Consider the following 26034-nt stretch of genomic DNA (forward strand, 5'->3'; position numbering starts at 1 on the left):
TACATTTGACCAATAGCAACACTATTTGCCGAAACGTATTATTTTGGTGTAATGAATACACCCTAACGAGATGTTACGGTTTCGAGAGGATCAAAAGGACTATAGGGAACTGTGGATTGAATGAAACAAATCACATTGCATCATAAATCATTAATTTGTTGTACATCAGTCAGACAGTAACAATTTACCCATGATACATTGCGATGTTGATCTTCTCGAACACAGCCGTTAGTGCTGCTGGAGAGTCGTATAAGAACAGCATATTTACTCGTATGTAGTGTCTTGGCTAACAGTAAAGCTTCTGTGGATGACTTCGACTTCGCTGTGTGATTTTAGCAGTGTGATTTTATGAATATTCTGTTTACATTTATGCTTAGTTTATTTCCATATATGAGCTATGCTTTTTCCTAACCGCTACTAAACACATTTGGGGGACTTGTAGTAATTAGCCCACTGCTTCAACGATAACACACATGCCCGTAGCTACCTTTAAACTTTGATTGCGCGTTCCCGCAACAATGTCCGCCATTTTGATTTAAAAAATATGACAGAATCATTGTCTGTCCTGCACTTCCAATCTTGAGGTGGATAAAACTAAAAGCGACAACTATTTTACTGGCGCTGTGAGTTATTGTACTATACACGAGTGTACGGGTCAGCCAGCCTCTGGTGAGCTGTCATGGAAACGCTCGGCAAATTACTGACATAATTTGGTTGATGGGCAAACCTGGACGTGCAGCTCTTACTGACTGGCTTGATAAACAAACTGCTCAGTTAGCTAGCAGGCTAACACTGACGTCTTGGAGCTAAAGTCAAGGTAGGTATCCCGTGGCTCACAGGGCAAGATTGCAATTATCGGCCTATACCTAGTCCATTTAGTTAGCTAGCATCATCCTCTTTGCAGACATTTGAGTCATCTATTTAGCTAGCAAGCCAGTCACCTTGCTACGCAGCAGTTCTTTCTAATCTTTAATATTTTCTTATGGGGAGTCCGAGTTGTGTGCTTGTCGGAACACACTGATTTGTTCCCTTTCTGTATCACTTTTTCAGATTGCAGTCTATCGACGTTAGAGTGTGAACGTTTGTGCCAATGCCGTTAGTGTGTAGTTTTGCGTGGTATGCTTGAGGAGTGAATGTAGAAAGTGTTTTCGTCCATGCAGATTCATGAGAATTCCTTCCTGCATCTTTGAGACAAATGACAAGAGGTCTAACCGAGGACACCCAGTAATCAGGTAAAAGGATACGTACACAAGGTGGATTTACAGTGCCTCCCATGTAAACTGCCACCCAGATCCCTAATGTATCCCCTTTCCACTATCTCTCTTTCCACTAGACAATGGGAAACGTAATGTAGCAAAACGTATCCAGAGTAAAGCTGGTGAGGATGTTTTTTGTAATTCATTGTAACTCTTCTCACAGCAGCCATGTTCTGGAAGTTTGACCTGCACACATCATCCCAGCTAGAGGCCCTGCTAGAGAAGGATGATGTCACGCTTACTGAACTTATGGATGAGGAGGATGTACTGCAGGAGTGCAAGGCCCAGAACCGCAGGTCAGTCTTTAGCATTAGCACCTACCATAAAAGTCACTGTTAATTAGCGTTAACTTCAGCATTTCCAATAACAAGTGTATGTTGGCCCCTTTCTTTTTGGATCCAGGCTGCTGGTCTTTCTGTCCCAGGACACCTGCATGCAGGAGCTGCTGCACCTCATCACAACAGAGCCCCCTGCTGGGCTGGAAGAGACAAAACGCTTCAAGTGAGTGGCCGTGAATTTTAAACCCACCGTTTCCTCTCCACACTTGCCCTCATGCCACAGTTGGAGTGCACTCAATGCATGTTTTTTTTTTTTTAGCTAGGAGTTTAATGAATGCACACTCTTGACTTGAATTATTCAATTCATGGTTCACTGTTACTTAATGAAACCAGCATGAAATTCTAATTTACAAGTCCTGTTGTTGAAGAACGAAAAACATAATCTATAATTGAACATTTAATTCAGGACATGTAAAAAAAATTTGTGTCACGTCTCAAAATTAGAAGTAAACAAATTAACATGTCACATCATTAGACGCGCTTATCCATTGTTTTGTGTGATTTTGTGTGATGTTTTATGGGATTCCACTTTGCTAACCTGAGGGTCTAATTAGCCCCTCCACCCATGCTAATTTTTGCTCTTGCAGCTTTGGGGCCCTTGAGTAAATCACCAGTGGAGGACAAGAGGGTTCATTTAGGACTTAACATAGATGTGCCCACACAACCTGGACCCTCATACATTCACGCTCTCTCTCGGACACTCATAAACACACAGTGGGATACCTTCGTGTGTTTGTCTTCCAGGTATCCTAACGTAGCATGTGAGCTTCTAACAAGTGATGTGGGGGTGATCAATGATAAGCTGGGTGGAGAGAAGCCCCTGCTGGAGATCCTGTACTCGTTCCTGGAGCAGCCCCCTCCGCTCAACCCCCTCCTTGCATCTTTCTTCAGCAAGACCATCGGAAACCTCATCACACGGAAGACCGAACAGGTACAGTTTCTGACACAGTCAGTGGTTTTATTCTGGTGGCATCAATTACAGGTACTTTATAAAACCTTTAACATCGGCATTTGTCACAAAGTGCTTATATAGAGACCCATATGAAGCCAAATTGAGCTCAAATGTATTGACTGTGAGAAAAGGAAAAACATAACTGAAATATTTAATCGTATGAAAAAACGAAATTCAATCATATGAAAAAAATTGATTCATAGTGGAAAAAGTATATGATCTTAAAATGTCTTTGTTCAAACACGTTTTTTCCACGTTCGCTTCTTCATATGATTACAATTTCTTCCCACCTTCGTTCAAGTCATGTTTTATCAAAACCAAGTTTTTATTTTCCCAGTCTAGTTGTCTCTCAAATATGTTATAACGTAGCCTCTGGGTCAAACACATGATTCAATATCACCTGAGAGATCACTTCCATAAATTATTTCAATCATAATAACAAGCTAACTTGTTGCTTAATGTAAAGTTCATTAGTTAGCTAGCTAGCAGTACCCGGTTTACATGGATGTTTTAAAAACCCACCGAGGAGAGGGGAAGGAACTGGGCTAGAGCAGGATGTGCCGCACCACCAGGGTGGTAGTCTTTTAGGAAGAGTAAAGATTTTGACATCTTGTCAACCCTCTATGTGATGCATCAGCCTTTTGACCAGCACTTTGCTGTGGAATATTGAACTATGCGTTGTTGCTTAAGTATACCACCTAATCTGTGAAACACGGTTGATGTACTATTATGGCTTGGGCATATACGACTGCAACTGGAACTGGCTCACATGCTTTCATTGATTATATGACTGCTGACGGCAGCAACAATATTTGTTTTAAATAGTGCCGAAAAATATTGCTTCTTATATGCAAACAGAGGTTTGTGAATTCTTTGGATTCTGTAAACCCTTGGGACCGCTTTGGAATGATCTTTACCAGCCAAGTCAGTCACCTGATCTGAATCCTGTTGAGCATGACTTCTACATGCTGAAGACAATACTTAAGGCAAAAATGGTACTGAAAGAAGCAGGAACTGAAGAGGGCTTCTGTACCAAACTGTCAGAGTATCACCAGGGAAGACACTGTGTCTAATAATGTCAATGGGTCACAGTCATGCAAGTAGGGGATGTGCAACTACATACTAAACATGAGTACTTTATATGTACTTGACTTTTATCCTGTTACTTTATTTTAGTGTGGTGCCCTTGTGGCTTGGCGATTAAGTAACAGGTTCTCACTGGCATCTACCTACAACAGAAGCAGTGCTTCACCATCAGCCTGGGGATCTCCTCATAAATATGTCATGAAACTGTCTACAGTGAGGAAGAAACCAGTTATTAAGTCAAAAGGTGGGAAATGGGAATTGATTGTGTTGACAAAGTTTGGTGATAGTTGTGCAAAATGTGCACCATGCCATGTGCCGATATTATCTTTTTGGGCAGCATGGCTATGTTATTGGCTTATATTGATATAGTTTTAGTTACTTTCATGAACTGAAGTTTGATAGAACAGGTGACTTTAGTCATGTTTTACTAAATCATTCCTTAGAATACCAAAAATGTCTGCGGTTTCTGGTCATTGTTTTCAGGCTGGTTGCTTTGACCAAAGTGTCCCCAATTCAACACGCACAGCATTCTAAAATCAAGTTTGATTATTTGTCACATTCAATTAAAAGCTTAGCCCATAGATCTTTAACCCTCTCATGGGGACCCCCCAGCCATCTCTGTTTAATTTTAGCCCTGAAATAGCTCACCTGATTCAACAGGTAAGGGCTTATTAATTAGTTAATTAGTTGATTCAGGTGTGCTAGCCCTGGAATACATCTAATAGATGGAATGGCTGGGGGGTCCCCAGGAAATGTTTTGAAGATCCCTGCCTTAACCTATTTGGCATGCTAATTTTGTCACTAAAAGACCTAAACTGTTTTCCATAGCTGTTTTATTTTAAATAATGCCAATGGTCTCCGTTTCTTAAAGCTGGCAGTCTGTGACTTTTTTGTGTTTAACTAAATAATGTTTTAAACCTCCCATTTTGGCCTGGATGTGTAATATGTTGTTTATGTGCATTATCAATAAGCATAATACCTCATCCCTCAGTTTGAAAGTGAGTGATTTTTGATTGTCATTTTCGGGGACATTGTCAGTTTTCCTACCATTGGCCAAAAATTGCTGAATGCATCTTTGGGGTTTGACAGTAATTACAGGGAGCATGCTAGCTAATGATGTAGCTGAGCCAGTCAAACTTAATAATAAATAGAAGGGAATTGTTTTAAGGATGCTGCTCACCAGTGAAGCACACCTGACTATGAATGTGCTTCACACAAAGCTCCCTAAATAGCTACCGTTGCTGAGTTAGTAAACAGCTAGCTAGCATGAGTTTTCACATTTCTGCAGCTGCCTTCTCCCACTAGTTGCTGCAATGTGCTTATGTCAATAACAGGAAGCTTCTTCTGACCTCCTACTTCACTGCTCAAATGTTAAAAGTAATCCATTCTGGCTGCCTGTAGCGAGTGTCCCATCTTACCTTGGGAGGTGACATTAGACAATTTAGATTTTCACTTGTTTGCATTAGAAAAACTTTAGAGTTGATGCAAATGTGGCAACAAGTTTTGTTTTTAAATTGATCTAAATTAAAGTCTCATAGTGTGATTCTCTCTGAATGAGAACATGAGTCTCCCTAGCAATGGGAATAGACCCGGGGGAGCCAGTCCCTGAGATATGGTCGGTCCTCTTCTGGCTGAACCGGGGTGACATTACATAGGATTCCATGACTACAGAGCCCGCAGCAGGTGACAATCAGCACAGAGGCATTAGATTTTCCAAACGGGGTGCTAGATTTTCCAATTATGCGTTATAGGCTTACAAATGAGCAAACGGTAACTTCAGCATAAGATTCCAGACTACGTAGGCACATTTCAGACGGACTAGGGTAAGAACCGTTTTCTTTAAGTTAAGGAAATCCTGTATGGTTGTTTGTGACACCTGGTGGTCACTGGTGTAGGTTACCACACCAGTGAAAAGGGTATTAAAGGTTTAAGTCAAGATGGCGTCAGTGGAACAGGGCATAAGTGCCTGTATGGAAAATTCATTTATACACCGTTTTGTAACATTTCTTTAGTGAATTACCATTTACATGTTTTGATATTATCGGCCTGGCTTGGTATGATGGCCCATATTACTGTCTATGACTTGTGAATAATAAAAATATTATAATTTAATTGCAGCAACAACTAGAGAAATGAATCCACTCTAACACAGTCTGTGGAATAACTTTGTCTTTAGCTGATCTTTTGTGATGGTTGTCGTTGTCTTGTAGGTGATTTCATTCCTCCGGGGAAAGGAGGGCTTTCTTGGTCTGGTCCTGAAGCACATCAATACATCCGCCATGATGGATCTCCTTCTGCGCCTCATCAGCTGTGTAGAGCCTGCTCCTCTCAGACAAGACACACTCAATGTATGTCACACACACACAAAGGTTATGTTTGAAACATTCCTGTTCAAAATCCTATTTTCCGTAATACTTAAAAGGGCCTTTTACCTCATTGTTTTAGCATTCTTGCAGGGCTGTTTTGGTCCTCAACAGTAGATTAAAACCTGTACACACCTTGTGTGGTACAATGGGTAATAGGGTGTTTGTGCTCCCTGTGTAGTGGTTGAATGAAGAGCGTTTGGCCCAGAGGCTCGTAGAGCTCATCCACCCTGGGAGCGATGAGGAGGTAAGAGGCACACACATACACCCTCTCTCTACTGCGGACTAGGTCACTGTTAAAGGTGTCATACTGTTTGTGTGTTTGTGTTTCAGAGACAGTCCAATGCTGCTCAGACATTGTGTGACATCATCCGCCTGAGCAGAGACCAAGCCAATCAGCAACAAGACAATTGTGAGGCCGACCCGCTGCTCGCTGTGCTGGAGTCGTAAGTAATGAGACGCACACACCCGCACGCGCCCTCACGCACACACCCCTACCTTCCTGTAATAGGTTCTGTCTGGTGTGTTCCTGCAGACAGGAGTGTGTGAGTCAGCTGCTGAGCAACATGTTTGCGGGAGAAAGAACGGAGAGCTGCATCGTCAGTGGAACTCAAGTCCTCCTCACCTTACTGGAGATCAGGAGGCCTGGGTGTGTGTTCCGCTTTCACATGCCTAAAACATCCCAATCCGTCTGAACCCAACACACCAGTCATCCCTCAGTACCTGCAGCACTCCAGATGGACTCGTGCAAAAAAAAGGTGACACTGATCAGGGCGCTTGTCTGACGGGTGCCTGTCTGAACTGTGTGTTTCTAGGGCGGAGAGTGTGTTGGATGTGTGTGTTCAGGGATATGAGCGGTGTGTCAACAGCAGTGTCCTGCAGGCCATCCGACCCCACCTCACACACTACCACCAACTGTTGCTGGAGCCGCCCAAGGTAAGCAGCATATACACCCTGTCAACATGCAGACGTCTGGTGTTCCCTGCCTCTCCGCCGACCTCTCGGTCAGGGGAATGTCTGGCGCTGTCTGGCCTGTCACAAACCCATCTCCTCCCTGTTTCGGGAAATTAGAAAGCAGCTATTTTTCATTTATTTTTCTCCACGGACATTTTCACAACATGGCTGGTCACTGTGTATGTCTCTGGTGAACCATCCGTGCAGAAGATTAGAAAACGCATGTTGTGTGTGTTTGCGTGCGTGTGTAGCAGACCCCCATGCTCACCAGTCTAGGCGTGTTGGAGGTGCCCCTGGGTAACTGTCGTCTCCATGTGGCCAGACTGATGGCCTCGCTGCTACAGGCCACTAATGGCAGCTACTACACGTGTTGTAATAACAGTTCTTCAAACAGCCTCGTCACACTGGAGCTCTGCACACTGGACACCGTCAACCTACTTCTGGTGAGTCCACGCCATTCCCTGGCTCCTAAAATATCTAAAGCCGTTTATCTGTTAACGCATTCGTTTTGTGCCTCGCAGGACTTGTTCTTTAAGTACACCTGGAATAACTTCCTGCATTTCCAAGTGGAGCTGTGTGTAGCAGCCATACTCAGCCACTCTACCCAGGAGGAGAGGGCCCAGGTCCAACTTATCACCCAGGAAAGGCCTACACTTCCCCTGGAGGACACACTCCAGGCCAGCCTTGCAACCCAGGAAAATGCCCCGTTTGCCCAGGAGGAATGGCCTCAGGCCAGGCTCCCCGCCCAGGAGAAGCCCAGGCTTCAGGAGGATGCTGTGGAGAAGCAGGCCTCATCTGTCCTCAAATCCTCACTGCCCTCTGTTCCTCCTGACATCTCCACTCACAACCCACTGGTGACCCATGTAGGTGACTGTCTGTAGCTGAATCCCAAATGACCCCTCCCTCCTCCACTCCACTCTCGGTCCTTGGCATGTGTTCACGTGAGCCTCTGCCGTTTGCACAACTGTCTCAATTGCAGAAGGAGAAAAATGACCACGGGTGTAGGCCTTCGGAAAAAATAGGAGGAATTTGTGTATTTAAATTTCATTATGCTTAAAAGAGGAAACACGATTGCATTATTCATGTCACATATGTGTCCCAAATTTGTTGCATTTATTAATGCTCTGAGTTTCATCAGCAAAACGTGTTTGTGGAGGACACTGTGAGCAAGTGTGTAGGGCAGAGGGGCTGGTTTGAGATTCACAGTGGCTCTGACTACCTGTGTCCAACATGTTCTCCTTTAGTTTTTTTCTTTTGTTTTTCTTCTTTCATTCTGTCACAATGTCTCTTTCTCTTTATCTCTAGTTGTTTCAGGACTGCCATCTGGTTGAGAGGATATTGGAGGCCTGGGAGGAGAACAATAAGATGCAGTAAGAAACTCCCTGCTGACAGACTCTGAACAGTTAACGGATGTTCCTTCTGTAACTGGTGTGTCAGTGTGCATGCTAGATTCTGTCCAAAATGTGTTTCCACAGGGCAGGGGGGGGCATGAGAAGAGGCTACATGGGTCACCTGACCAGGATTGCCAATACCATTGTGTGTAACACGGAGAAAGGCCCGGTACATACCCAGATCAAAAGCCTTATTGCAGGTAGGTTTGTGTATGTTAATTAGCCCTACATTTATAGCAAAGCCTATTGTAGAGTGTGTGTCTGTGTGTGTGTGTGTGTGTGTTTGTGTGTGTGTGTGTGTGTGTGTGTGTGTGTGTGTTTGTAAGCTGTTTGGTGTAACCGTCAGTCTGTGTTACAGAACTGCCTGGAGAATACAAGGGCCGATGGGAAAGCTTCGTAGACCAGGCCCTGACAGAAACTAACAGGAGGAACACTGTAGACCTGGTACACGCACTCAAACACACGCGTAATCAAATTTACACACACGATCAAATAAACACACATCCAACCACTGTCCTCTGTGTGTTCCAGGTGTCTCACAACCTTCGCTCGTCCAGTGAAGACGATGACAGACAGAGTCCCTTCCCCAAAGAGCTGTCACTGCAACAGGTACAGGCATTCGTTTCTGGCACTGTTCCTGCTGTGTCCTGGTAGGTACCATCACCTGTCTAACATGGCTGATGACCCCCAGACATTCTCAGACTACCAGATCCAGCAGATGACTGCTAACTTTGTGGATCAGTTTGGCTTCAATGATGACGAGTTCTCAGAACACGGCGACAACATTAAGTAAGACACACACACACAAGATTAGTTAGGTCCTCTTAAGTGATTCTGAATTGAATGGCTGATTGTGGGTATGTTCTGTGATTCTGAATTGAATATCTGAGTGTGGGTATGTTCTGTGATTCTGAATTGAATATCTGAGTGTGGTGGGTATGTTCTGTGATTCTGAATTGAATATCTGAGTGTGGTGGGTATGTTCTGTGATTCTGAATTGAATGGCTGAGTGTGGTGGGTATGTTCTGTGATTCTGAATTGAATGGCTGAGTGTGGTGGGTATGTTCTGTGATTCTGAATTGAATGGCTGAGTGTGGTGGGTATGTTCTGTGATTCTGAATTGAATGGCTGAGTGTGGTGGGTATGTTCTGTGATTCTGAATTGAATGGCTGAGTGTGGTGGGTATGTTCTGTGATTCTGAATTGAATGGCTGAGTGTGGTGGGTATGTTCTGTGATTCTGAATTGAATGGCTGAGTGTGGTGGGTATGTTCTGTGATTCTGAATTGAATGGCTGAGTGTGGTGGGTATGTTCTGTGATTCTGAATTGAATGGCTGAGTGTGGTGGGTATGTTCTGTGATTCTGAAGTAAATGGCTGAGTGTGGGTATGTTCTGTGCTGCAGTGCCACCTTTGACCGGATTGCAGAGATCAAGTTCAACGTGGAATCAGAGGACACTGTGAGTGACAGGGCATACCCTCTACTAGTAATGGCCATTTGAGGCTTCATTTACCGTTCTTCTAGCAGCAGGATAATATGCTAGCAGTGCTAACTCCAAATAAAAGCCATAATTGAAATATATACGGTAATATAGTTAACAATCTAGTCTGTACATTTTGTTTAATGTCTGTTCCAATATTATTCTTGTCTCTTCTTTTTCACAGACTAGATTGTTAACTATATTGCCATATACATTTCAATGATGGCTTTTATTGTGATAAAGAAAATCTGAGTGCTGCCAGCATAATATCCTGCTGCTAAAAGAACGCTAATGAAGCCTCGAATGGCCATCACTACCCTCTATTTCCTCTACCTTCCATTTGACATCCGCTGAATAATTCCCTGGTCTGTCCGAGTGCAGCCATACAGGGCATATGTGTAGGCATGAGTCTGTATTGTTTGTCTGTACGGTGTGTGTGTGTGTTCAGGCCAGGACCGCAGCATTGGAGGCGTGTTCTAAGGAGAAGATCCAGTCATTTGATGACACAGAGGAGGAAGACATCTGGGAGGACAGAGAGATCAGCTATACTACACACACCAAGTCCAGGACCAGGTATTTATAAACTCACGCGCACACACACACACACACGCACACACACGGTAGACCTATACTACCCTCTCTCTCTGTGTCTCAGGTTTGGGGGGTCGCGGACATCCGTTGGATCGGCTCAGAGTGATGGGGTGAGCAATACTCCTGATAGGTCAACAGGTTCTGACACAGAGGAGGGGGAGGTGCCTAATGATGTCACGGGTCATACAGAACACAGCAGTAAAACCAGCCAGATGGAGACTGCACAGAGTAAGTACCACTATTTAAACCCAGGTCTGCTTGTGAGCAGGTGTTTAATGAGTTTGCTATGGATTGTATTTGTCTGTATGTGGTCTGTTACTGTGGTACTAGAAGTGTTTTTTTCTGCTTGTTTTGTTTGTGTGTCTGGTGCTCAGCCCTTAGTTGTCTTTCTTCTCAGACCCTGGCTGGGCAGCTAGTTTTGGGGAGGCGAACTCTAATGCCCCCTCTCCTGGACTGGGCGTGGACCCATGGGCTAGCCAATCCCCCAAGCCTGGAGTGGGTGTGGATCCATGGGCTAACCCCACCCCCAAGACTGGAGTGGGTGTAGACCCATGGGGTAGCCCTGCCCCTAAGTCCGTCTCAGGAGTGGATCCATGGACTAGCCCTGCCCCAATGCATGGAGTGGGCGTGGACCCATGGGGTATCCCCGCTTCTACGTCCGGAGTGGGTGTGGACCCATGGACTAGCCATGCCCCCCAGCCCGGAATGGGTGTGGACGCATGGGGAAGTCCCGGCCCCCAGCCCGTAACCACAGAGACCGAGAAGGGCTGGGCTAAGTTTACAGACTTTCAACCTTTCTGCTGGTGAGTGTAGCCACACTTCAGGCCCTGTATGAACCTTCCGCTGCTCATTAATCCCTTTTTTAATTTCATGTGTGTCTTTGTATTCAGTTCAGAGACAGGCCCAAGGTGTACTTCTCCAGTGGACTCGGAGGTCTGTGGGTCAGACAAGACCAAACCTAGCCGGGACAGTAACCGTAAGTCCCAGTGTGTTCTTTGACCTGCATTCTGTGTGTGTTCATTTTGCGGAGGTTGTGTGACTGTTGGTTTTCTCTGCAGCGTGTGTGTGGAGTGTGTGTGTGTCCAGGAAGGCTCCCCTGGTAGCATCCGACAGCTCTTCTTCAGGAGGTTCAGACAGTGAGGAAGAAGAGGACAAGACAGAATCTGTTACCATAGAGACTATATCAAAGGAAACGGTCACTACGGAGACTGTGGTCACAGCTGAGGGACGGGAGACCATCAGTCTCACCATGGACACCAAGAACAAGAGGGCCGTCTTTACCAGGTACACACACACTCGCCCTCTTTGTTTCACTGCTCACTAGTGCAGTATATTCCACACCACTCCTCTCTCACCTCTCCTTCTTTTCCTCCCCCCTTCCCCCATCTCCCTGCCACCTCCCAATTATACATTTCCCCCCAAATCTGTCCTAACACCTCTCCTACTCATCTTTTCCGCCTTTCCTCTTATGTCGTTTCCGTCTTCTCTCTTCCTGTTGTCCTCTACCATTTCCTACCATCTCCTTCCTGTTCTCCAGAGTGTGTCATCCTGCAGTAAGAGGGTATGTGAGGTCTCCAGTGTGTTGCCTTGGGATTGTGTAACAGAGTGTATAACATTTTGTAGACCAGAAACCAGTGGAAACATAACCCCAGGTGAATGAGAGAGCTCAACAGGTTTGGCTACAGTATGCTGCAATATGATTAGGAGTAAGTTACAAGGCTCATTGTTTGCAGTTGTTCAATCAAAATAAACTCGTTAATTTTAGTTAGTAAACGTCAGAGCATCCAGGATCCCCTCCCAGCAAGCAAAGTTATTTTCTTAACTTTTTGATCAGCATAGGGGGTTTATTGCTTTCATCTGTGACTGAGACTAGAATTAATAAAGACTAATTCTTCATACATTTACTTTGGGGCATTTATAAAGACATTCTTCAGACATTTCAACAAGGTCTTGTTGCTGCTGCAACTGGATTTGCTTTTGCTTTATCGCTGAGATGATGAGCACATATCATCTGCAAACTGCTTCAGAAACTTTTGGTTCTCAAATTGTTTTAACAGAGGCTCTGTGTGCTGTGTGATGTTTTGGTTTTATAAAGCTGTGTCTATCATAACATTCAATAATCAATTGCATTCATTCTTGCACCATCGTCTAATCATCAGTTTTAATCAAGTCTTTTTCTTCTGTTGCTACCGGCAGCTTGATCTGGTTTTCCTCGGCACATGTAAAACCAACAGTTACTAGTCAGAGCCCTGAGCTGGAGGGCCTGTTACAAGTCCGGCCAGGGATCTTACTGTGGGACTCATTGCCGCCTGCCGTTCCAACAACTTAATTAAACTCATTAGAGTCCTTCAAAACAAAATCACATCTCTGTCCAAGTCTGGTAACTATATCTGGGATATAAAACGTAGCCTTCAGTGCAATGATTTTTAGAATTTATGGACGAATGTCGGGGAGATGAAAGAAATCAAGATGGAATAATTTTTCTTTATTCATTGTTTGGCTAGACAGATGGCGCCTGGAAATGCGCCCATTTTTATAGTGATGATATCTGATCTGACATGAAATCGTGACTTTAACTGAGAGATTGCTGTTGGTAACGTGAAACCAAGGCCCTGATCAGATAATGGCTTCATTATCCTTGTAGGGAGACGTTGGTTGTGGAACTGTCCATATATTAAAAATGCAAAAAAAAATGCATAAAAACTGAAATATTGCATTACTACATAACATAAAATATACATTAAAGAGCCGTTATGGAGATTTTTTGCTATAGGTATTTCACAACATTCTCTCATTTGAAATAATTTTCAGTGCATATTAAATCGCATCCTAAAATGGAGAATTTCTGTTGGTCAACAGAAGGCACACTGCTGCTTTTCCATTTGACAACAGAAGACAATCTCCCTCTCTTCTATTAGTGTCACTAAGATGCCTGATCAGCTCATTCTCAAACACGCAATGGCAGGGAAGTGGGTCAAGTGAAATATCATGGTCCTTTCCTTTTCCTTTCCTGGTTGATAGAATTCTACACAGTTTCTGTGACAAAAAAACCCCACAAAATAATGTAGCATATAATTATGCCATCAAAATTGCTTTTTTAATTTTTTAAATATCAAATGTAATTTTTAACACTTTTAAACTGGTCTACCAAATGTAAAAGTTGAACTTGAGTGGAGAAGAGTTGTTTTGAATACTCTGTTGCTGTAATTCATCTAACTTCCAGAAGGTACAGTCGGAGCAAATTGTGGATATGCCCTTTAACAAACTACATAGAAAATTAGTCATTTGTTGAAAGAACAATGATTAATTTACAGGAAGTGGGGCATGTTTAACAGCAGCCAATATGTTCTTAGTTGCCCTTCTGCTTTCACAGTGAGACTGACCTGAAGGAGGAAGAGGGCCTGATGGGAGCAGCAGACCTCAATGCCACTGCTGCTCCCCTCACAGACCGGCCTGTCGCAGTCACAAAGTAAGAGTCTGTGTTTCTGCTCTGTGGGCCTCCTCTGTTTGTTTGTGTGTTCTTGCAACTGACATTACCTTCTCCACTGTCCACAGAGCGACATCATCCTCTGCAATCGGACCAGCCTAGAACGGCAGTACCAAGACGCGGGCACACACACACTCACACATGCATATTCCATTCCGTAGGAAAGGCACTCCACTTCCCAACAACATTTGTGTCTTGTGTTGATGAGCGGTGCTGCCCAAATATTAACACTGTCCCATGACCTCTATGACACCTGGCTGAAAGGGGCAAAAAGCTGAAGGAAAAAGGCAATTTCTGAATCCAGTCCACAACAATTAATCGACTGATTCATGTGATGTTTGTCCCTGCCCTTTTGTTGTCTCTCCTACACAGCTGTGTGCGTGTCGTCTCCTACACAGCTGTGTGTGTGCGTGATCTGGTTTAAAGAGTGTTTGTAGTTCTAGGCTCAGCTCTCTAGCTGGGTGTGTTTTTTTTTTTTTGCACTTAGCTCTTTGTTGAGAAGAGACTTGACTCCAGCTTTAATCAAATCTTCTGCCCCAAGCAAAGTCTGAGTCTTGAGGAGCAGGGGGTGAGTAGTCAGTGACTGACCGTAACATCCTCAAAGCCAAAATGTCTTCTCAAAACATGTTCCTAGTTTAATTTATTTGAGTCAACAATGATATAGGAAATCCAGACTGATTATGAAAATCCACCACTATCTTTTGCTATCTGTTTGTGTGGACTATTACAGCTAGTGAAAATATTGGTTCTGTCCTTTCTGTTTGCGTGTGCATTTGGGGTGGGTGGGATGGGGAGGGATTTGGGATGTATATTCTCAGGTTAAAAGACCAGTTCTGTGGATGTGATAGCACACCTGTGTGACGTCACAGGCAAACACACAGTACACACTCATACTCAAACTGGGAATAATCACATAAACCCCTGCGTGAGAACATGCACGTACACACACACGCACACACACACACACACACCCAGTGTTTGCATTATAGGCAGTAACGCAGTCAATCACATCCTTCCATATCACTGGCCCACAGAGCTGTGTAAAAGTAATATTGTGACATTTTAACCTGTATTAGGTTGTGGTATAATGTGAACGTATTATAATGTAAACAGTACATATAAACACCTATCTATTTTTGGTATCAATTCTGATGTATTGGAGAGCGACTGTTTTGTGTGCGTGCATGTGTGTGCGCGTATGTGCGTGCGTGTGTGTATAGATGAGGCAATAATGACATGTTTGTTGTTGTTTTACCCCAGCATCGACCCCTATAACCCAGCTACATACTTCTTTGTGAGTGTGAACATGTATGTTTAGTATGTTGGGAATGTATTCCATACACATACGCTCTTCCATGTTCTGTTATCAGTATTAAAATACCCTGCCTCTCTCTCCACCATCTTTCATTCTCTCAGAGCATGTCATTCATGCATGATTCACTGGAGTTAATGTACCTTTGTGCTTTAATGGTCTTCAAAGCATTTTGCAGAAACACCAAGGGTTTTTCCTAAACTGAAAAGCAAGTGTTTAACTTTATCAGTTATTTAAGAAAAAAACAAATTTGAAAAGTCAATATTACATTTGTGATATGATAGGGGTTTTATCTGCAGATCATGATGCCAAAGTATGTCTTCCATACAAGGCTGAGGGGAAGTGTAGACATTGCACGCTGAGGTTCTGGAGAAGTGTGACAGTTAAAACAATTGGCTAGATTTGGGACAGGGGAGACAGGGTCTGTAAATGCTAACCAGGGTTGTGAACAGGGTTAAATCATACCTTCCCCCTTACACCACACACTGCATTGTGTGCGTGCGTGCGTGCGTGTGTGTGTGTGTGTGTGCTCTATGTTGTCAGAAGCCTTTTGTAAAGTGTTCTGATGCTGGCGGTTCTTTTCTGTATAGATAATAGTGTGTGTTACTGTTGTCAAACCAAGCTTGTACATTCAGAAATCAAACTAATAAATATTTCAACCATGGATACTGTCCTCTGAATCTCATTGCTAAATGTGCAGACACGACTTAGAAACACAGCCGCATCTAGCACAATTAAATGTTTTACCTTTAGGCCAGGTGGTATAGGGGATAATACATTGTTTACCTTTAGGCCAGCTGGTAGATGGAATATATTCCAATACATTGTTTACCTTTTAGGTCAGCTGGTAGATGGAATATGTTCCAATACATTGTTTACCTTTAGGCCAGCTGGTAGATGGAATATATTCCAATACTTGGTTCACCTTTAGGCCAGCTGGTTAAAAGAAAATGTTCCAATACATTGTTTCCCCCTTTAGGCCTTCTGGTTGATGGAATATGTTCCAATACATTGTGTTTCCCTTTAGGCCAGCTGGTTTACGGAATATGTTCCTATACATTGTGTTTCCCTTTAGGCCAGCTGGTAGATGGAATATGTTCCAATACATTGTTTACCTTTAGGTCTGCTGGTAGATGGAATATGTTCCAATGCATTGTTTACCTTTAGGTCTGCTGGTAGATGGAATATGTTCCAATACATTGTTTACCTTTAGGTCTGCTGGTAGATGGAATATGTTCCAATACATTGTTTACCTTTAGGTCAGCTGGTAGATGGAATATGTTCCAATACATTGTTTACCTTTAGGCCAGCTGGTTGATGGAATATGTTCCAATACATTGTGTTTCCCTTTAGGCCAGCTGGTTGATGGAATATGTTCCAATACATTGTTTACCTTTAGGCCAGCTGGTAGATGGAATATGTTCCAATACTTGGTTCACCTTTAGGCCAGCTGGTTAAAAGAAAATGTTCCAATACATTGTTTACCTTTAGGTCAGCTGGTAGATGGAATATGTTCCAATAATTTGTTCACCTTTAGGCCAGCTGGTTTAAAGAAAATGTTCCAATACATTGTTTCCCCCTTTAGGCCAGCTGGTTGATGGAATATGTTCCAATACATTGTTTACCTTTAGGCCAGCTGGTTGATGGAATATGTTCCAATACATTGTGTTTCCCTTTAGGCCAGCTGGTTGACGGAATATGTTCCAATACATTGTGTTTCCCTTTAGGCCAGCTGGTAGATGGAATATGTTCCAATACATTGTGTTTCCCTTTAGGCCAGCTGGTAGATGCAATATGTTCCAATACATTGTTTCCTCCTTTAGGCCGGCTGGTTGATGGAATATGTTCCAATACATTGTGTTTCCCTTTAGGCCGGCTGGTTGATGGAATATGTTCCAATACATTGTGTTTACCTGTAGGCCTGTTGGTTGACGGAATATGTTCCAATACATTGTGTTTACCTTTAGGCCTGCTGGTTGATGGAATATGTTCCAATACTTGGTGTTAACCTTTAGGCCAGCTGGTTGATGGAATATGTTCCAATACATTGTTAACTTCAAATTACTTGGTTCAGGTGTCTTTCATATTTATACCCTTTAATTAAGTGTGTGAGGTGTATTCATTTGCTTCAACCTAAATTGGTTCAGTGTCTACTGTGTTGTTTAAATCACTGGATTAGAAATCTCAATTGCTTTAGGACAGAGGTGGCAATAGACACAAACATGTATGTTGTTCTTTGTAAGTATTGTATCACTACCTACTCTGCCCTAAAGCAACCTATATCTGATCTTTAAACATTATACCCAGACAGTCCTGAACATAATTATTTAACCAAGTCTCTGAAATTCTCATTCCCAAATTGGTTTGAGAGGCCCTAATGTAACTACACCAACACTAACATGAATTAGCCCAAGGCCACATCTGTGGTATATCATGTCAAATGGAGTCTTAGGAACAAACAATTCTGTTCAGTACTTAACCCTGCAGTGTTTTTAAACAGGGGTTTTCTTAAATTAGAATTCAATTACCCAGAAGTACCCTTCTAGGATTAAGGCAACACCATATATCAGAAACTCCTAAGAAATATTGTGGGATAGTTTAAATGGGCTGGGGTGACTAACCGAATCATCTCAACACAGAGATCACAAATTTGAGTCAATATTTGATGAAAGCCGCCTGGCTTCATTGACATTGGAATGATTCCCATTGATACTAAAAGGCTCTGGCCTTTTCCAGAATAAATAAAAAATGTCCACAAATGGATTGCCAGCTGTGATAACGCTGTGCAACACAATTTTCGTTCCTGGTAGTGGGTTTTATTTAGTAATTACCTATGCCTAAAACGTATAGTGAATGGCTATTATTCCTGACAAACTTTGCTTTTGTGACCAGGACAGTGATATTTTGATATGTAGCTATGTCCAATGAGAAAACGGGGGAATTGGTGTCTTTTCCTTCACATAAAGTCAGCAAAAACAACATATGAAGCCAAATTAACAGACTTACGATTATATTGTAAATCATTTTCACAAATCAGCCCTCAAATGTAGTCTCCCATCATGCTCTCATTATACTGTCCTTGGTAGCGGCGTTCAATGTCCAGTATATCCTGGTGAAAGCACTCACCTTGCTCCTTCGAGTACGCTCCCATGTTGTTCTTGAATTCATCAAGATGAGCATCAAATATATGGACTTTGAGGGACATCCTACAGCCCATTGTGCCATAGTTCTTCACCAGAGTCTCAACCAGCTCCACATAGTTTTCAGCCCTGCGACAAAGCTGTTCCAAGCCGCTTTCACCTTACTAATGAGCTTCTTGGGGAATTCATTTCAGGAATTCATTGCACTCCAGGTTCTTTATCTGTTGTCCGACGAAGACACCGGCTTTGACCTTTGCCTCAGAAAGCTTAGAGAAAAAGTCTTAAAGGTACTTGAAGGCTGCCAACTCCTTATCTAGAGTTCTGACATTGTTTCATACGGCCCAATCTGATGTGCAGTGGTGGCATTAGCACCTTCCGTGGGTCCATCTGTGGCTCCCACCTGACGTTGTTCCTCCCAACAGGGAACTCAGTCCGCTGTGGCCAGTCCCACCTGTGGTAGTGCGCCTTGGCGTCCCTGCTGTCCCAAAGGCAAAGATAGAAGGGAAACTTGGTAAAACCGCCTTGGAGAACCATCAGGAATGCCACCATTTTCTCAGCCATACTCATCATATGTGTCCAATTAGGCAGCTGGAACTAAATTGAATTGGTGGGCCCCTGTATTTATACTACTGTTTATATTTCTGGAAAGTTCTAGAAGGTTCTAGATGTTACTCAAAGTTTACTCAGCACTGAATCTATCTGGAATGTTCTGGAAAATAGGTACATTTCAAAATATCACTGTACTGGTCACAAAAGCAAGATTTGTGGGGCTTAACAGCCATTTTCTACACTTTTGAGGCATAGGCAATTAGGAAATATTAGGAAATAATATGTCCTTTTAGCCACAGGCTTTGGGGAACTAAGTCTCTTACAACCCAAAATTGTGATGCAGAGCAGATACCACTGTTTGTGTACCAGTCTCTCTGCCTCTCACACACTTGTGTGTATGGTCTCAAAGAGCATGCATGTAGCGTACTCGGACTAGTCGGTCTGCTAAAACAAAAATGTAAAAAATGGGTAGCCCTGAGTATGTAGGAAGAGTGAGAGGGAAGGGGTGGGCAGAAAAGAAGGGAGAGACGGGGGTACGGGAAGAGGAGGAGTAGAGAGATCTTGGCTCTGTAAATATGTTTGTGGAGAAACCTGCCTGTCCACATCACAGAGAGGAGGAGCCTAGGGGAGTTGGACACACTGACAGATACACACAGACTTACTTAGAAGAGAGAGCAGGGGACTTTTCTGTACACACCGTGGATCTCTTTCTCACTCTGAACTCTGCCAGAGGAGGCCTGCATGCTCGCATGTCAAGAGTTGTGCGGTCAATGTGTTGTTCCTACATTATTGTGTGTTTTGTGTGTCTGAGCGTCTCCGTAAGAGCCTGTGCAAGTGTGTCGTATTGAGTGCGTAGAAGCATGTGGGTTTAACAGCCTGGCCCCTGATGGAAAAGGGTGTCGCTGGCCCCCCAGACGTCTCAGCTCCCAGCGATGGGGGGCTGCCAGAGTTACCCATCTGCTGCGGAGACAGACAAAGGACAACATACCTTCGATACCAACAAACTGTAAGTCCCCGCCTATACACACACACACACAAAGGATATACAGTATGATTGTAGATTTATCAGTCTTTTCTCTGCTCTCCTCCCCTCCGTGTTATTGTTCTAGTCGAGGATAGAAGGAGTTTGTTAAACTCTCCGAACTCTGACATCTGAATTGAGGCGGAATGAGAAAGGGAAGAGTGGAAAAATGATAAGAAGTGATAAAGTACGAGAAAAAAAAATTATAGAGAAAAAATGGGGGAAAGAGAGAGAGGGCAGCAGCACATGGTGAACTGTGGAATGTTCTCTGTAGATAAGGACGTGTGTGGGGGGGGGGGGGGGCTCAGTGCACATATTTGTCTGATAACATCAACGTAAATGGTTTCTTATACAGAGACTGGGTGCAGGGACTATGGGATTTAATTTTTTTAACGTGTTCAAGAAGATATGGTGAAATATATGACGTGTCTGTTTGTTTGAACAGATAGCCGGTTTTGCTGGGCTCAATGTTTGCTTCGTCTACAGAGCTCAGTGAAACGTTAACACACACAGAGCAGGCTCACAGTGCCTGTTTACCTGTAAATACCCCACCTGCTTTGGGTTTATTTGCATGTGGGTAGTCAAAATGAGACAACAGAGGAGGTTTGGCTGACAGAGCAGTTCCTTTTAGCTTGCTCAGTCCTTGTATATTGCTTCCTGGTGATTTTTTTTTAGATCATTCAGTCTGTGACTTTCCCTGTCTCTAACTTTTATTGGTGGTCTTAAAAGGCAACTGTTAAGATTCGTTCAAGCTATCTATCCCTCTGACATAGAACCTCTGAGCTTTAACTCTGTCAATGAGCCTCTGCAAGTTAATGAGCCTATGTCACTCATGTTCTTGCTTTGTTCCGAACTCTTTTTTTCACCTGCGGACAGAAGTTCACATTGTTTTTCCAGTAGGACACACAGTTCTGCTTCAAGGCAACCTCAGAAAGGACTTAAGCTTTCTAGGAAGAAGTCAATATTTCTGTTATCTGGGGTCGCACAATTTGTTCTTATAGAACAGTGGAAAAAGTTCAAGCGTGGACCTGCTTTGCATGAACTCAAATTTCTAGCTGGCATGTTCCTTCTTTACACTCTCTAGGACAGACATTAACATACTGACCCATATCACAATAATTATTGGTGTGGATCTAATAAATTCATTATTATAATGGATAATCCCTCTCACTGTACAAGCTTTTCAGCCTATTCCTTAACAGTCATTTGTTTGGCTGAATGGAGGTTTTGTACTGGACATAGTTCATTAATGTAATTACACAGACACATCATTAGCTTCATTACCCCCATGAGCACCAGAGATAAGTCACCACAGTAACAGCTCTGTGTTTACATGAAATATTTTATTATGCAAACAGGGACCTGTCACAAAATTGGGTTTTCCCGTTCTCCCTTTTGAAAGTCTGTGTCTGTGTGTGTATGCATTTGTTTGTATGTATGTGTTTCACATCTGTCTATAGGTTATATGACAAATGTCTCCACAGATATAGTAAGACCTTACAAATTGATCAAACAAGGTTTTTTGTCCACACAAGTAAAAATATTTAATATTTAGGCATTATGGGTTAGGTTTAGGCATTAGTGCTAGGTCACGTTTAAGCATATAGGTTTGGTTATTAAGGTTAAATTTAGACTTAGATAAAGGATTCGGTTTAAGGCAAGGGAAAAAAAAATATGTCTGTGTTAGAGAGATCCTTGTTTTACTACATGTAGGGACTAGAAGGGTCCACACACTCATTTCGGCTCTTTTAGCTGGTCCCCAGACAGCAGAAACAAAACCGGGAAATCTCAAATACTGGTGTAACAGTCAAATACTGACTTTGTTGTGTAGGGGAGATTAAAACAGACACAAACTGGCTGTCTGTTGTTCTGTTTAGGGAAGCTAACAACTGACACAAACTGACTGCTGTTCTGTTTAGGGAAGACAATAACAAACAAAAACTGACTGTTGTTCTGTTTAGGGGAGACAATAACACACAAATTGACAGTTGCTCTGTTTAGGTTAGATAATAACAGACACAAACGGACTGTCTTTTGTTCTGTTTAGGGGAGACAATAACACACAAATTGACTGTTGCTCTGTTTAGAGTAGATAACAACAGACACACACTGTCTGTTGTTCTGTTTAGAGGAGACAATAACATATACAAACTGACTGTCTGTTGTTCTGTTTAGGGTAGATAATAACATAAACAAACTGACTGTCTGTTGTTTTGTTTAGGGTAGATAATAACAGATACAAACTGACTGTCTGTTGTTCTGTTTAGGGGAGACAATAACACACAAATTGACTGTTGCTCTGTTTAGGGTAGATAACAACAAACACAAACTGACTGTCTGTTGCTCTGTTTAGGGTAGATAATAACAGAAACAAACTGATTGTCTGTTGTTCTGTTTAGGGGAGACAATAACAGACACAAACTGACTGTCTATTTTTCTGTTTAGGGGAGACAATAACAGAAACAAACTGACTGTCTGTTGTTCTGTTTAGGGTAGATAACAACAAACACAAACTGACTGTCTGTTGCTCTGTTTAGGGTAGATAATAACAGAAACAAACTGATTGTCTGTTGTTCTGTTTAGGGGAGACAATAACAGACACAAACTGACTGTCTATTTTTCTGTTTAGGGGAGACAATAACAGAAACAAACTGACTGTCTGTTGTTCTGTTTAGGGTAGATAATAACAGATACAAACTGACTGTCTGTTGTTCTGTTTAGGGGAGACAATAACAATGAGCTGCTGTTGGAGCAGCGTCCCTACCTGCGGCAACAGTATGTCTCTGAGAGGATCACACACATTGATATGACCGCCCTCACTGCCCTGCCACCTGGGCTGGACGAGGCTGAGTGGCTCGCCAGCAACAGTCAGTGCACCCACACCCATACACACACCCACATGCTCACCCAAACCCAGGGCACAAGTTACGTTTGGAATTTAGAGGAGGCTCAATGAGGCAAAATTCATATATTTAGTAACAATTTACTACTGAAATCCAAATATTCTACATAGCCGATAGTAACCGGGTGAGTGTATGGTTTCAGACAAATGCATGCCTTAAACGTATGACTAGTGGACATGACAATGTATTGATGTTGATGTGTAGAGTGGCCTGTTGCCCCCACATTGTATCTTCTCCAGTGTATCTAATGTGGCCTAGCAATCATTTGAACTTATGATTGCCGTAATAAACGTGAGTTCTCCCACCATCCACACCCCATTAACATTAAACAAGTACTTACTACCTCTGTGTGCCCCAAGTGGTCATAAATGTAACTGCACAAACTATAACATCCACGCAAATTGACCCGGACAATATGCAGGTCCATAAATGGACGTAGCGACTGTAAGGATCTGAGCTTTCTGATATGCTCTCCCTGTCTCTCACGACTCCCCAGCGGTAGTGTTCTTTAAGCATATTAACCTGCTGTCCAGTGCTCTGTCTGAGTACTGTACTCCTACCACCTGTCCTACAGCCAGTGGACCAGACAACATGTGAGTCACACACACACAGAAACACTTGTGCTCATACAGACAAACCCTTCCAGTCTCTCATTTTGTGTTTGTGTGTGAAGGGTATATACATGGACAAATGACCAGGGGAGAAAGTTGAAGTGTTCTGCTCCTCTCTACTTTGACTATGCCATGTCCTACATCCAGGGCCTACTGACTGATGAAGATGTCTTCCCTACGAGAGCAGGTACACACATACACACACACGCACGCTCTAGCAATGGTTTGTAATGATGACCAGTGCTGGTGACACTGCCCTACTCATCATCCACCAATATCTACAATAAAACTGACTAATGCATTAACACCAAGACAATACTCACTATTTACCAAATGTTTAAATATAGTCCTACTTGACACAGCACATTAATTATCAGTACTGGTTATCCTATTCTTTATTGCCTCTATCAAACCTTTACGAAGTCTACTACCTCTTCTATTACTTTTACATGTTATTATTGACATATTATTGACATGAATGGACTGCAATGTCGTGGAAGCTAGCAAAGAAGCAGTCCAGTGGTTGACACTTGACACATTCCTCAAGACCATGCTCCCCCACATAGGATCCTGTGCATTTCTGCCCCCGCTGCTTTCCTTCCTCCTTCTGCTCCATATATTCCATGAATACATATTCATATTAAACAACTTCTGTATTCCTTCCCTCTACCGCCTAATAAATCATCTCCTTTCTCTAGGGTCAGTGTTCCCAGCAGGCTTTGTGTTCCTGGTCCAGAAGGTGTTTCTCCTGTTGTTCCACGTTCTGGCTCATATCTACTGGAGTCATTACAGGGAGACCCTTGCTCTGGGTCTACACCCTCACCTCAACACGCTGTTCACACACCTCATACACTTCAGCCTGGAACACAACCTACTGGAGGCAGAACACATGCAACCTCTACAGGACCTGATCACCTCTCTGGGACTACACAGACTTACTTGATGATTGTACCTTCATGGATGTACACGAAAAGTAATTTGCGCGTGCGCGCACACACACACACACACACACACACAGACACCCACACACACACACACACACACACACACACAGACACCCACACACACACACACACACACACACACACAGCTTAATTGAAGTCTCTTTTGTATAAACTGTGAGATAAGTTAGAAGAGCATGTTGTGTATTAATATTTATGCTGTTGAATGTGATTTGTTTAATATATACAGTAAAATGAGGATGTTGTTGTGGTATGTTATTGAATAACTAAGGTAAAATGGATTCCCAAATGGCCTGTATACAATGTTATCTATTATGTTATTCTTCAAGACTTTTGGAAGCAGAGGGCATTTTGCATAGATTTTTTTTTTTTTATCAACTTAAATTCAAAAAAATTGGTCTGGAATTTGCTAATTATGCCATTTATTCTACTTCTCCAGAGTTAGATTAACTTGTGGATGAAATTTTTATGTCTCTGTTTTCAGTATGAAGATGTTAATTTATAGGTAGACTCAGCAGCTAATGCTAACTAGTATTACCGCAACAACTGTAAGTTTCACATGCATTTTTGTTAACTCTAACCTTTTGTAGACATCTAACAAATATTTTTAAACATATGTATAGTATCTCTTGTTGACAGATGAAAAGTATGATTCATGGTTTTGGATGATACGGAATTGGGCAATGGGATGGGGATTTTAAGCATGTGTGTAGTAGATAAAACAAAAATCATCTTTTTGGCCATGATATATATGGGGTAAATGAGCCAAAATGAGGGGTTTGTGACTTTGTTTCCTTTGTTTGCACAACGGTAAACACTATTGTTAAAATAATTTATTAGTGGAAAATTCTACCCAAATTCATTACCCAATGCGAAATTGAGTATTGGCTTAGTCAACCAATCAATCATCTCCCACAAAACCTTGCCCTTATGCCTTGTGCACCGAAGCACTCATTCCAGTGGTGTAATGCTTTAATGGGACAGCTGAGCTCTCTCGATAGGTACTACTCTCAGGATAGAACAAATCAATGTTTGCTTCAATAAAATGTGTTTTTAGTGATATATTTTTGTCATTGCAGTAGTAAGCAATCTAACTAATTGAAGCAACATTGCATTTGGTGTTGTAGGCTATTAGCTGGTTAGCTTATTTATTGTGTTATGAAGTGATTAGCTGAGGCTAGATTGGATGTCATTTTTTTTTTAATGATAACTTAATAAATACCACTCCATTTGGAGCCATGCCTCACTGTATTTTGATTTGCTATAAAAAACAACAACTGTCAGTATAGTCTCTCCCATAGAATGATACCATCACTCTCTAAAGGTCAACTTTGAATAGCTCAAGCTCATATTATTCATACTCATAGGCAGGAGTATGAATAATATGATACACTGTAACTTGACCTTAGGACTAGAATTAAAAAGATATGAAGTGTGCTTGAGATTGTACTGATAAATTGAAACACATTTGCCAAAGTTATGGAATTAGGCCTTCTGCTGTCTTATTAGAAAGATCACTGATGACTGAACTGCACGTTATCATTTTTGTCAGTGAAACTGGAAAGCTTTTTAAGCATCATACTGCATTCCTACTCATATTGTGGGCTATATGTATCTCTCCTCACAGCAAGACATAACCT

General features: G+C 42.5%; 2 protein-coding genes across 6 annotated transcripts; both read left to right on the top strand.

Moving 5' to 3' along the window:
- The first annotated feature begins 101 nt into the window (after positions 1–101).
- ppp6r2b (protein phosphatase 6, regulatory subunit 2b) lies at positions 102–15872 on the top strand. 5 transcript variants are annotated; one of them, XM_010890420.4, is made up of 25 exons: positions 102–817; positions 1051–1232; positions 1420–1552; positions 1659–1757; positions 2339–2525; positions 5843–5980; positions 6177–6242; positions 6329–6441; positions 6531–6644; positions 6811–6931; positions 7201–7392; positions 7471–7812; positions 8255–8319; positions 8425–8540; positions 8699–8784; positions 8872–8949; positions 9032–9129; positions 9743–9797; positions 10267–10391; positions 10474–10637; positions 10807–11212; positions 11300–11385; positions 11468–11693; positions 13783–13878; positions 13965–15872. In XM_010890420.4, the coding sequence occupies exons 3-25, from the start codon at positions 1425–1427 to the stop codon at positions 13996–13998; spliced, it is 3135 nt and encodes a 1044-aa protein (XP_010888722.2). In that variant the 5' UTR covers positions 102–817; positions 1051–1232; positions 1420–1424; the 3' UTR covers positions 13999–15872. The 5 variants fall into 5 exon arrangements, with proteins under 5 accessions (XP_010888722.2, XP_010888726.2, XP_010888725.2 ...); XM_010890424.4 differs by having other exon boundaries at positions 7204–7392; XM_010890423.4 differs by having other exon boundaries at positions 1423–1552.
- A 3644-nt stretch (positions 15873–19516) lies between these two features.
- On the top strand, positions 19517–25629 carry LOC105022204 (MOB kinase activator 2). Its single transcript, XM_020040609.3, has 6 exons — positions 19517–19903; positions 22640–22785; positions 23318–23414; positions 23495–23619; positions 24131–24423; positions 24506–25629. Exons 1-5 carry the CDS (start codon positions 19830–19832, stop codon positions 24373–24375), a joined length of 687 nt encoding a protein of 228 aa, XP_019896168.1. The 5' UTR covers positions 19517–19829; the 3' UTR covers positions 24376–24423; positions 24506–25629.
- The last annotated feature ends 405 nt before the right edge of the window (positions 25630–26034 follow it).

The sequence above is a fragment of the Esox lucius genome, chromosome 19, assembly GCF_011004845.1.
Source record: "Esox lucius isolate fEsoLuc1 chromosome 19, fEsoLuc1.pri, whole genome shotgun sequence".
Lineage (NCBI taxonomy): Eukaryota > Metazoa > Chordata > Actinopteri > Esociformes > Esocidae > Esox > Esox lucius.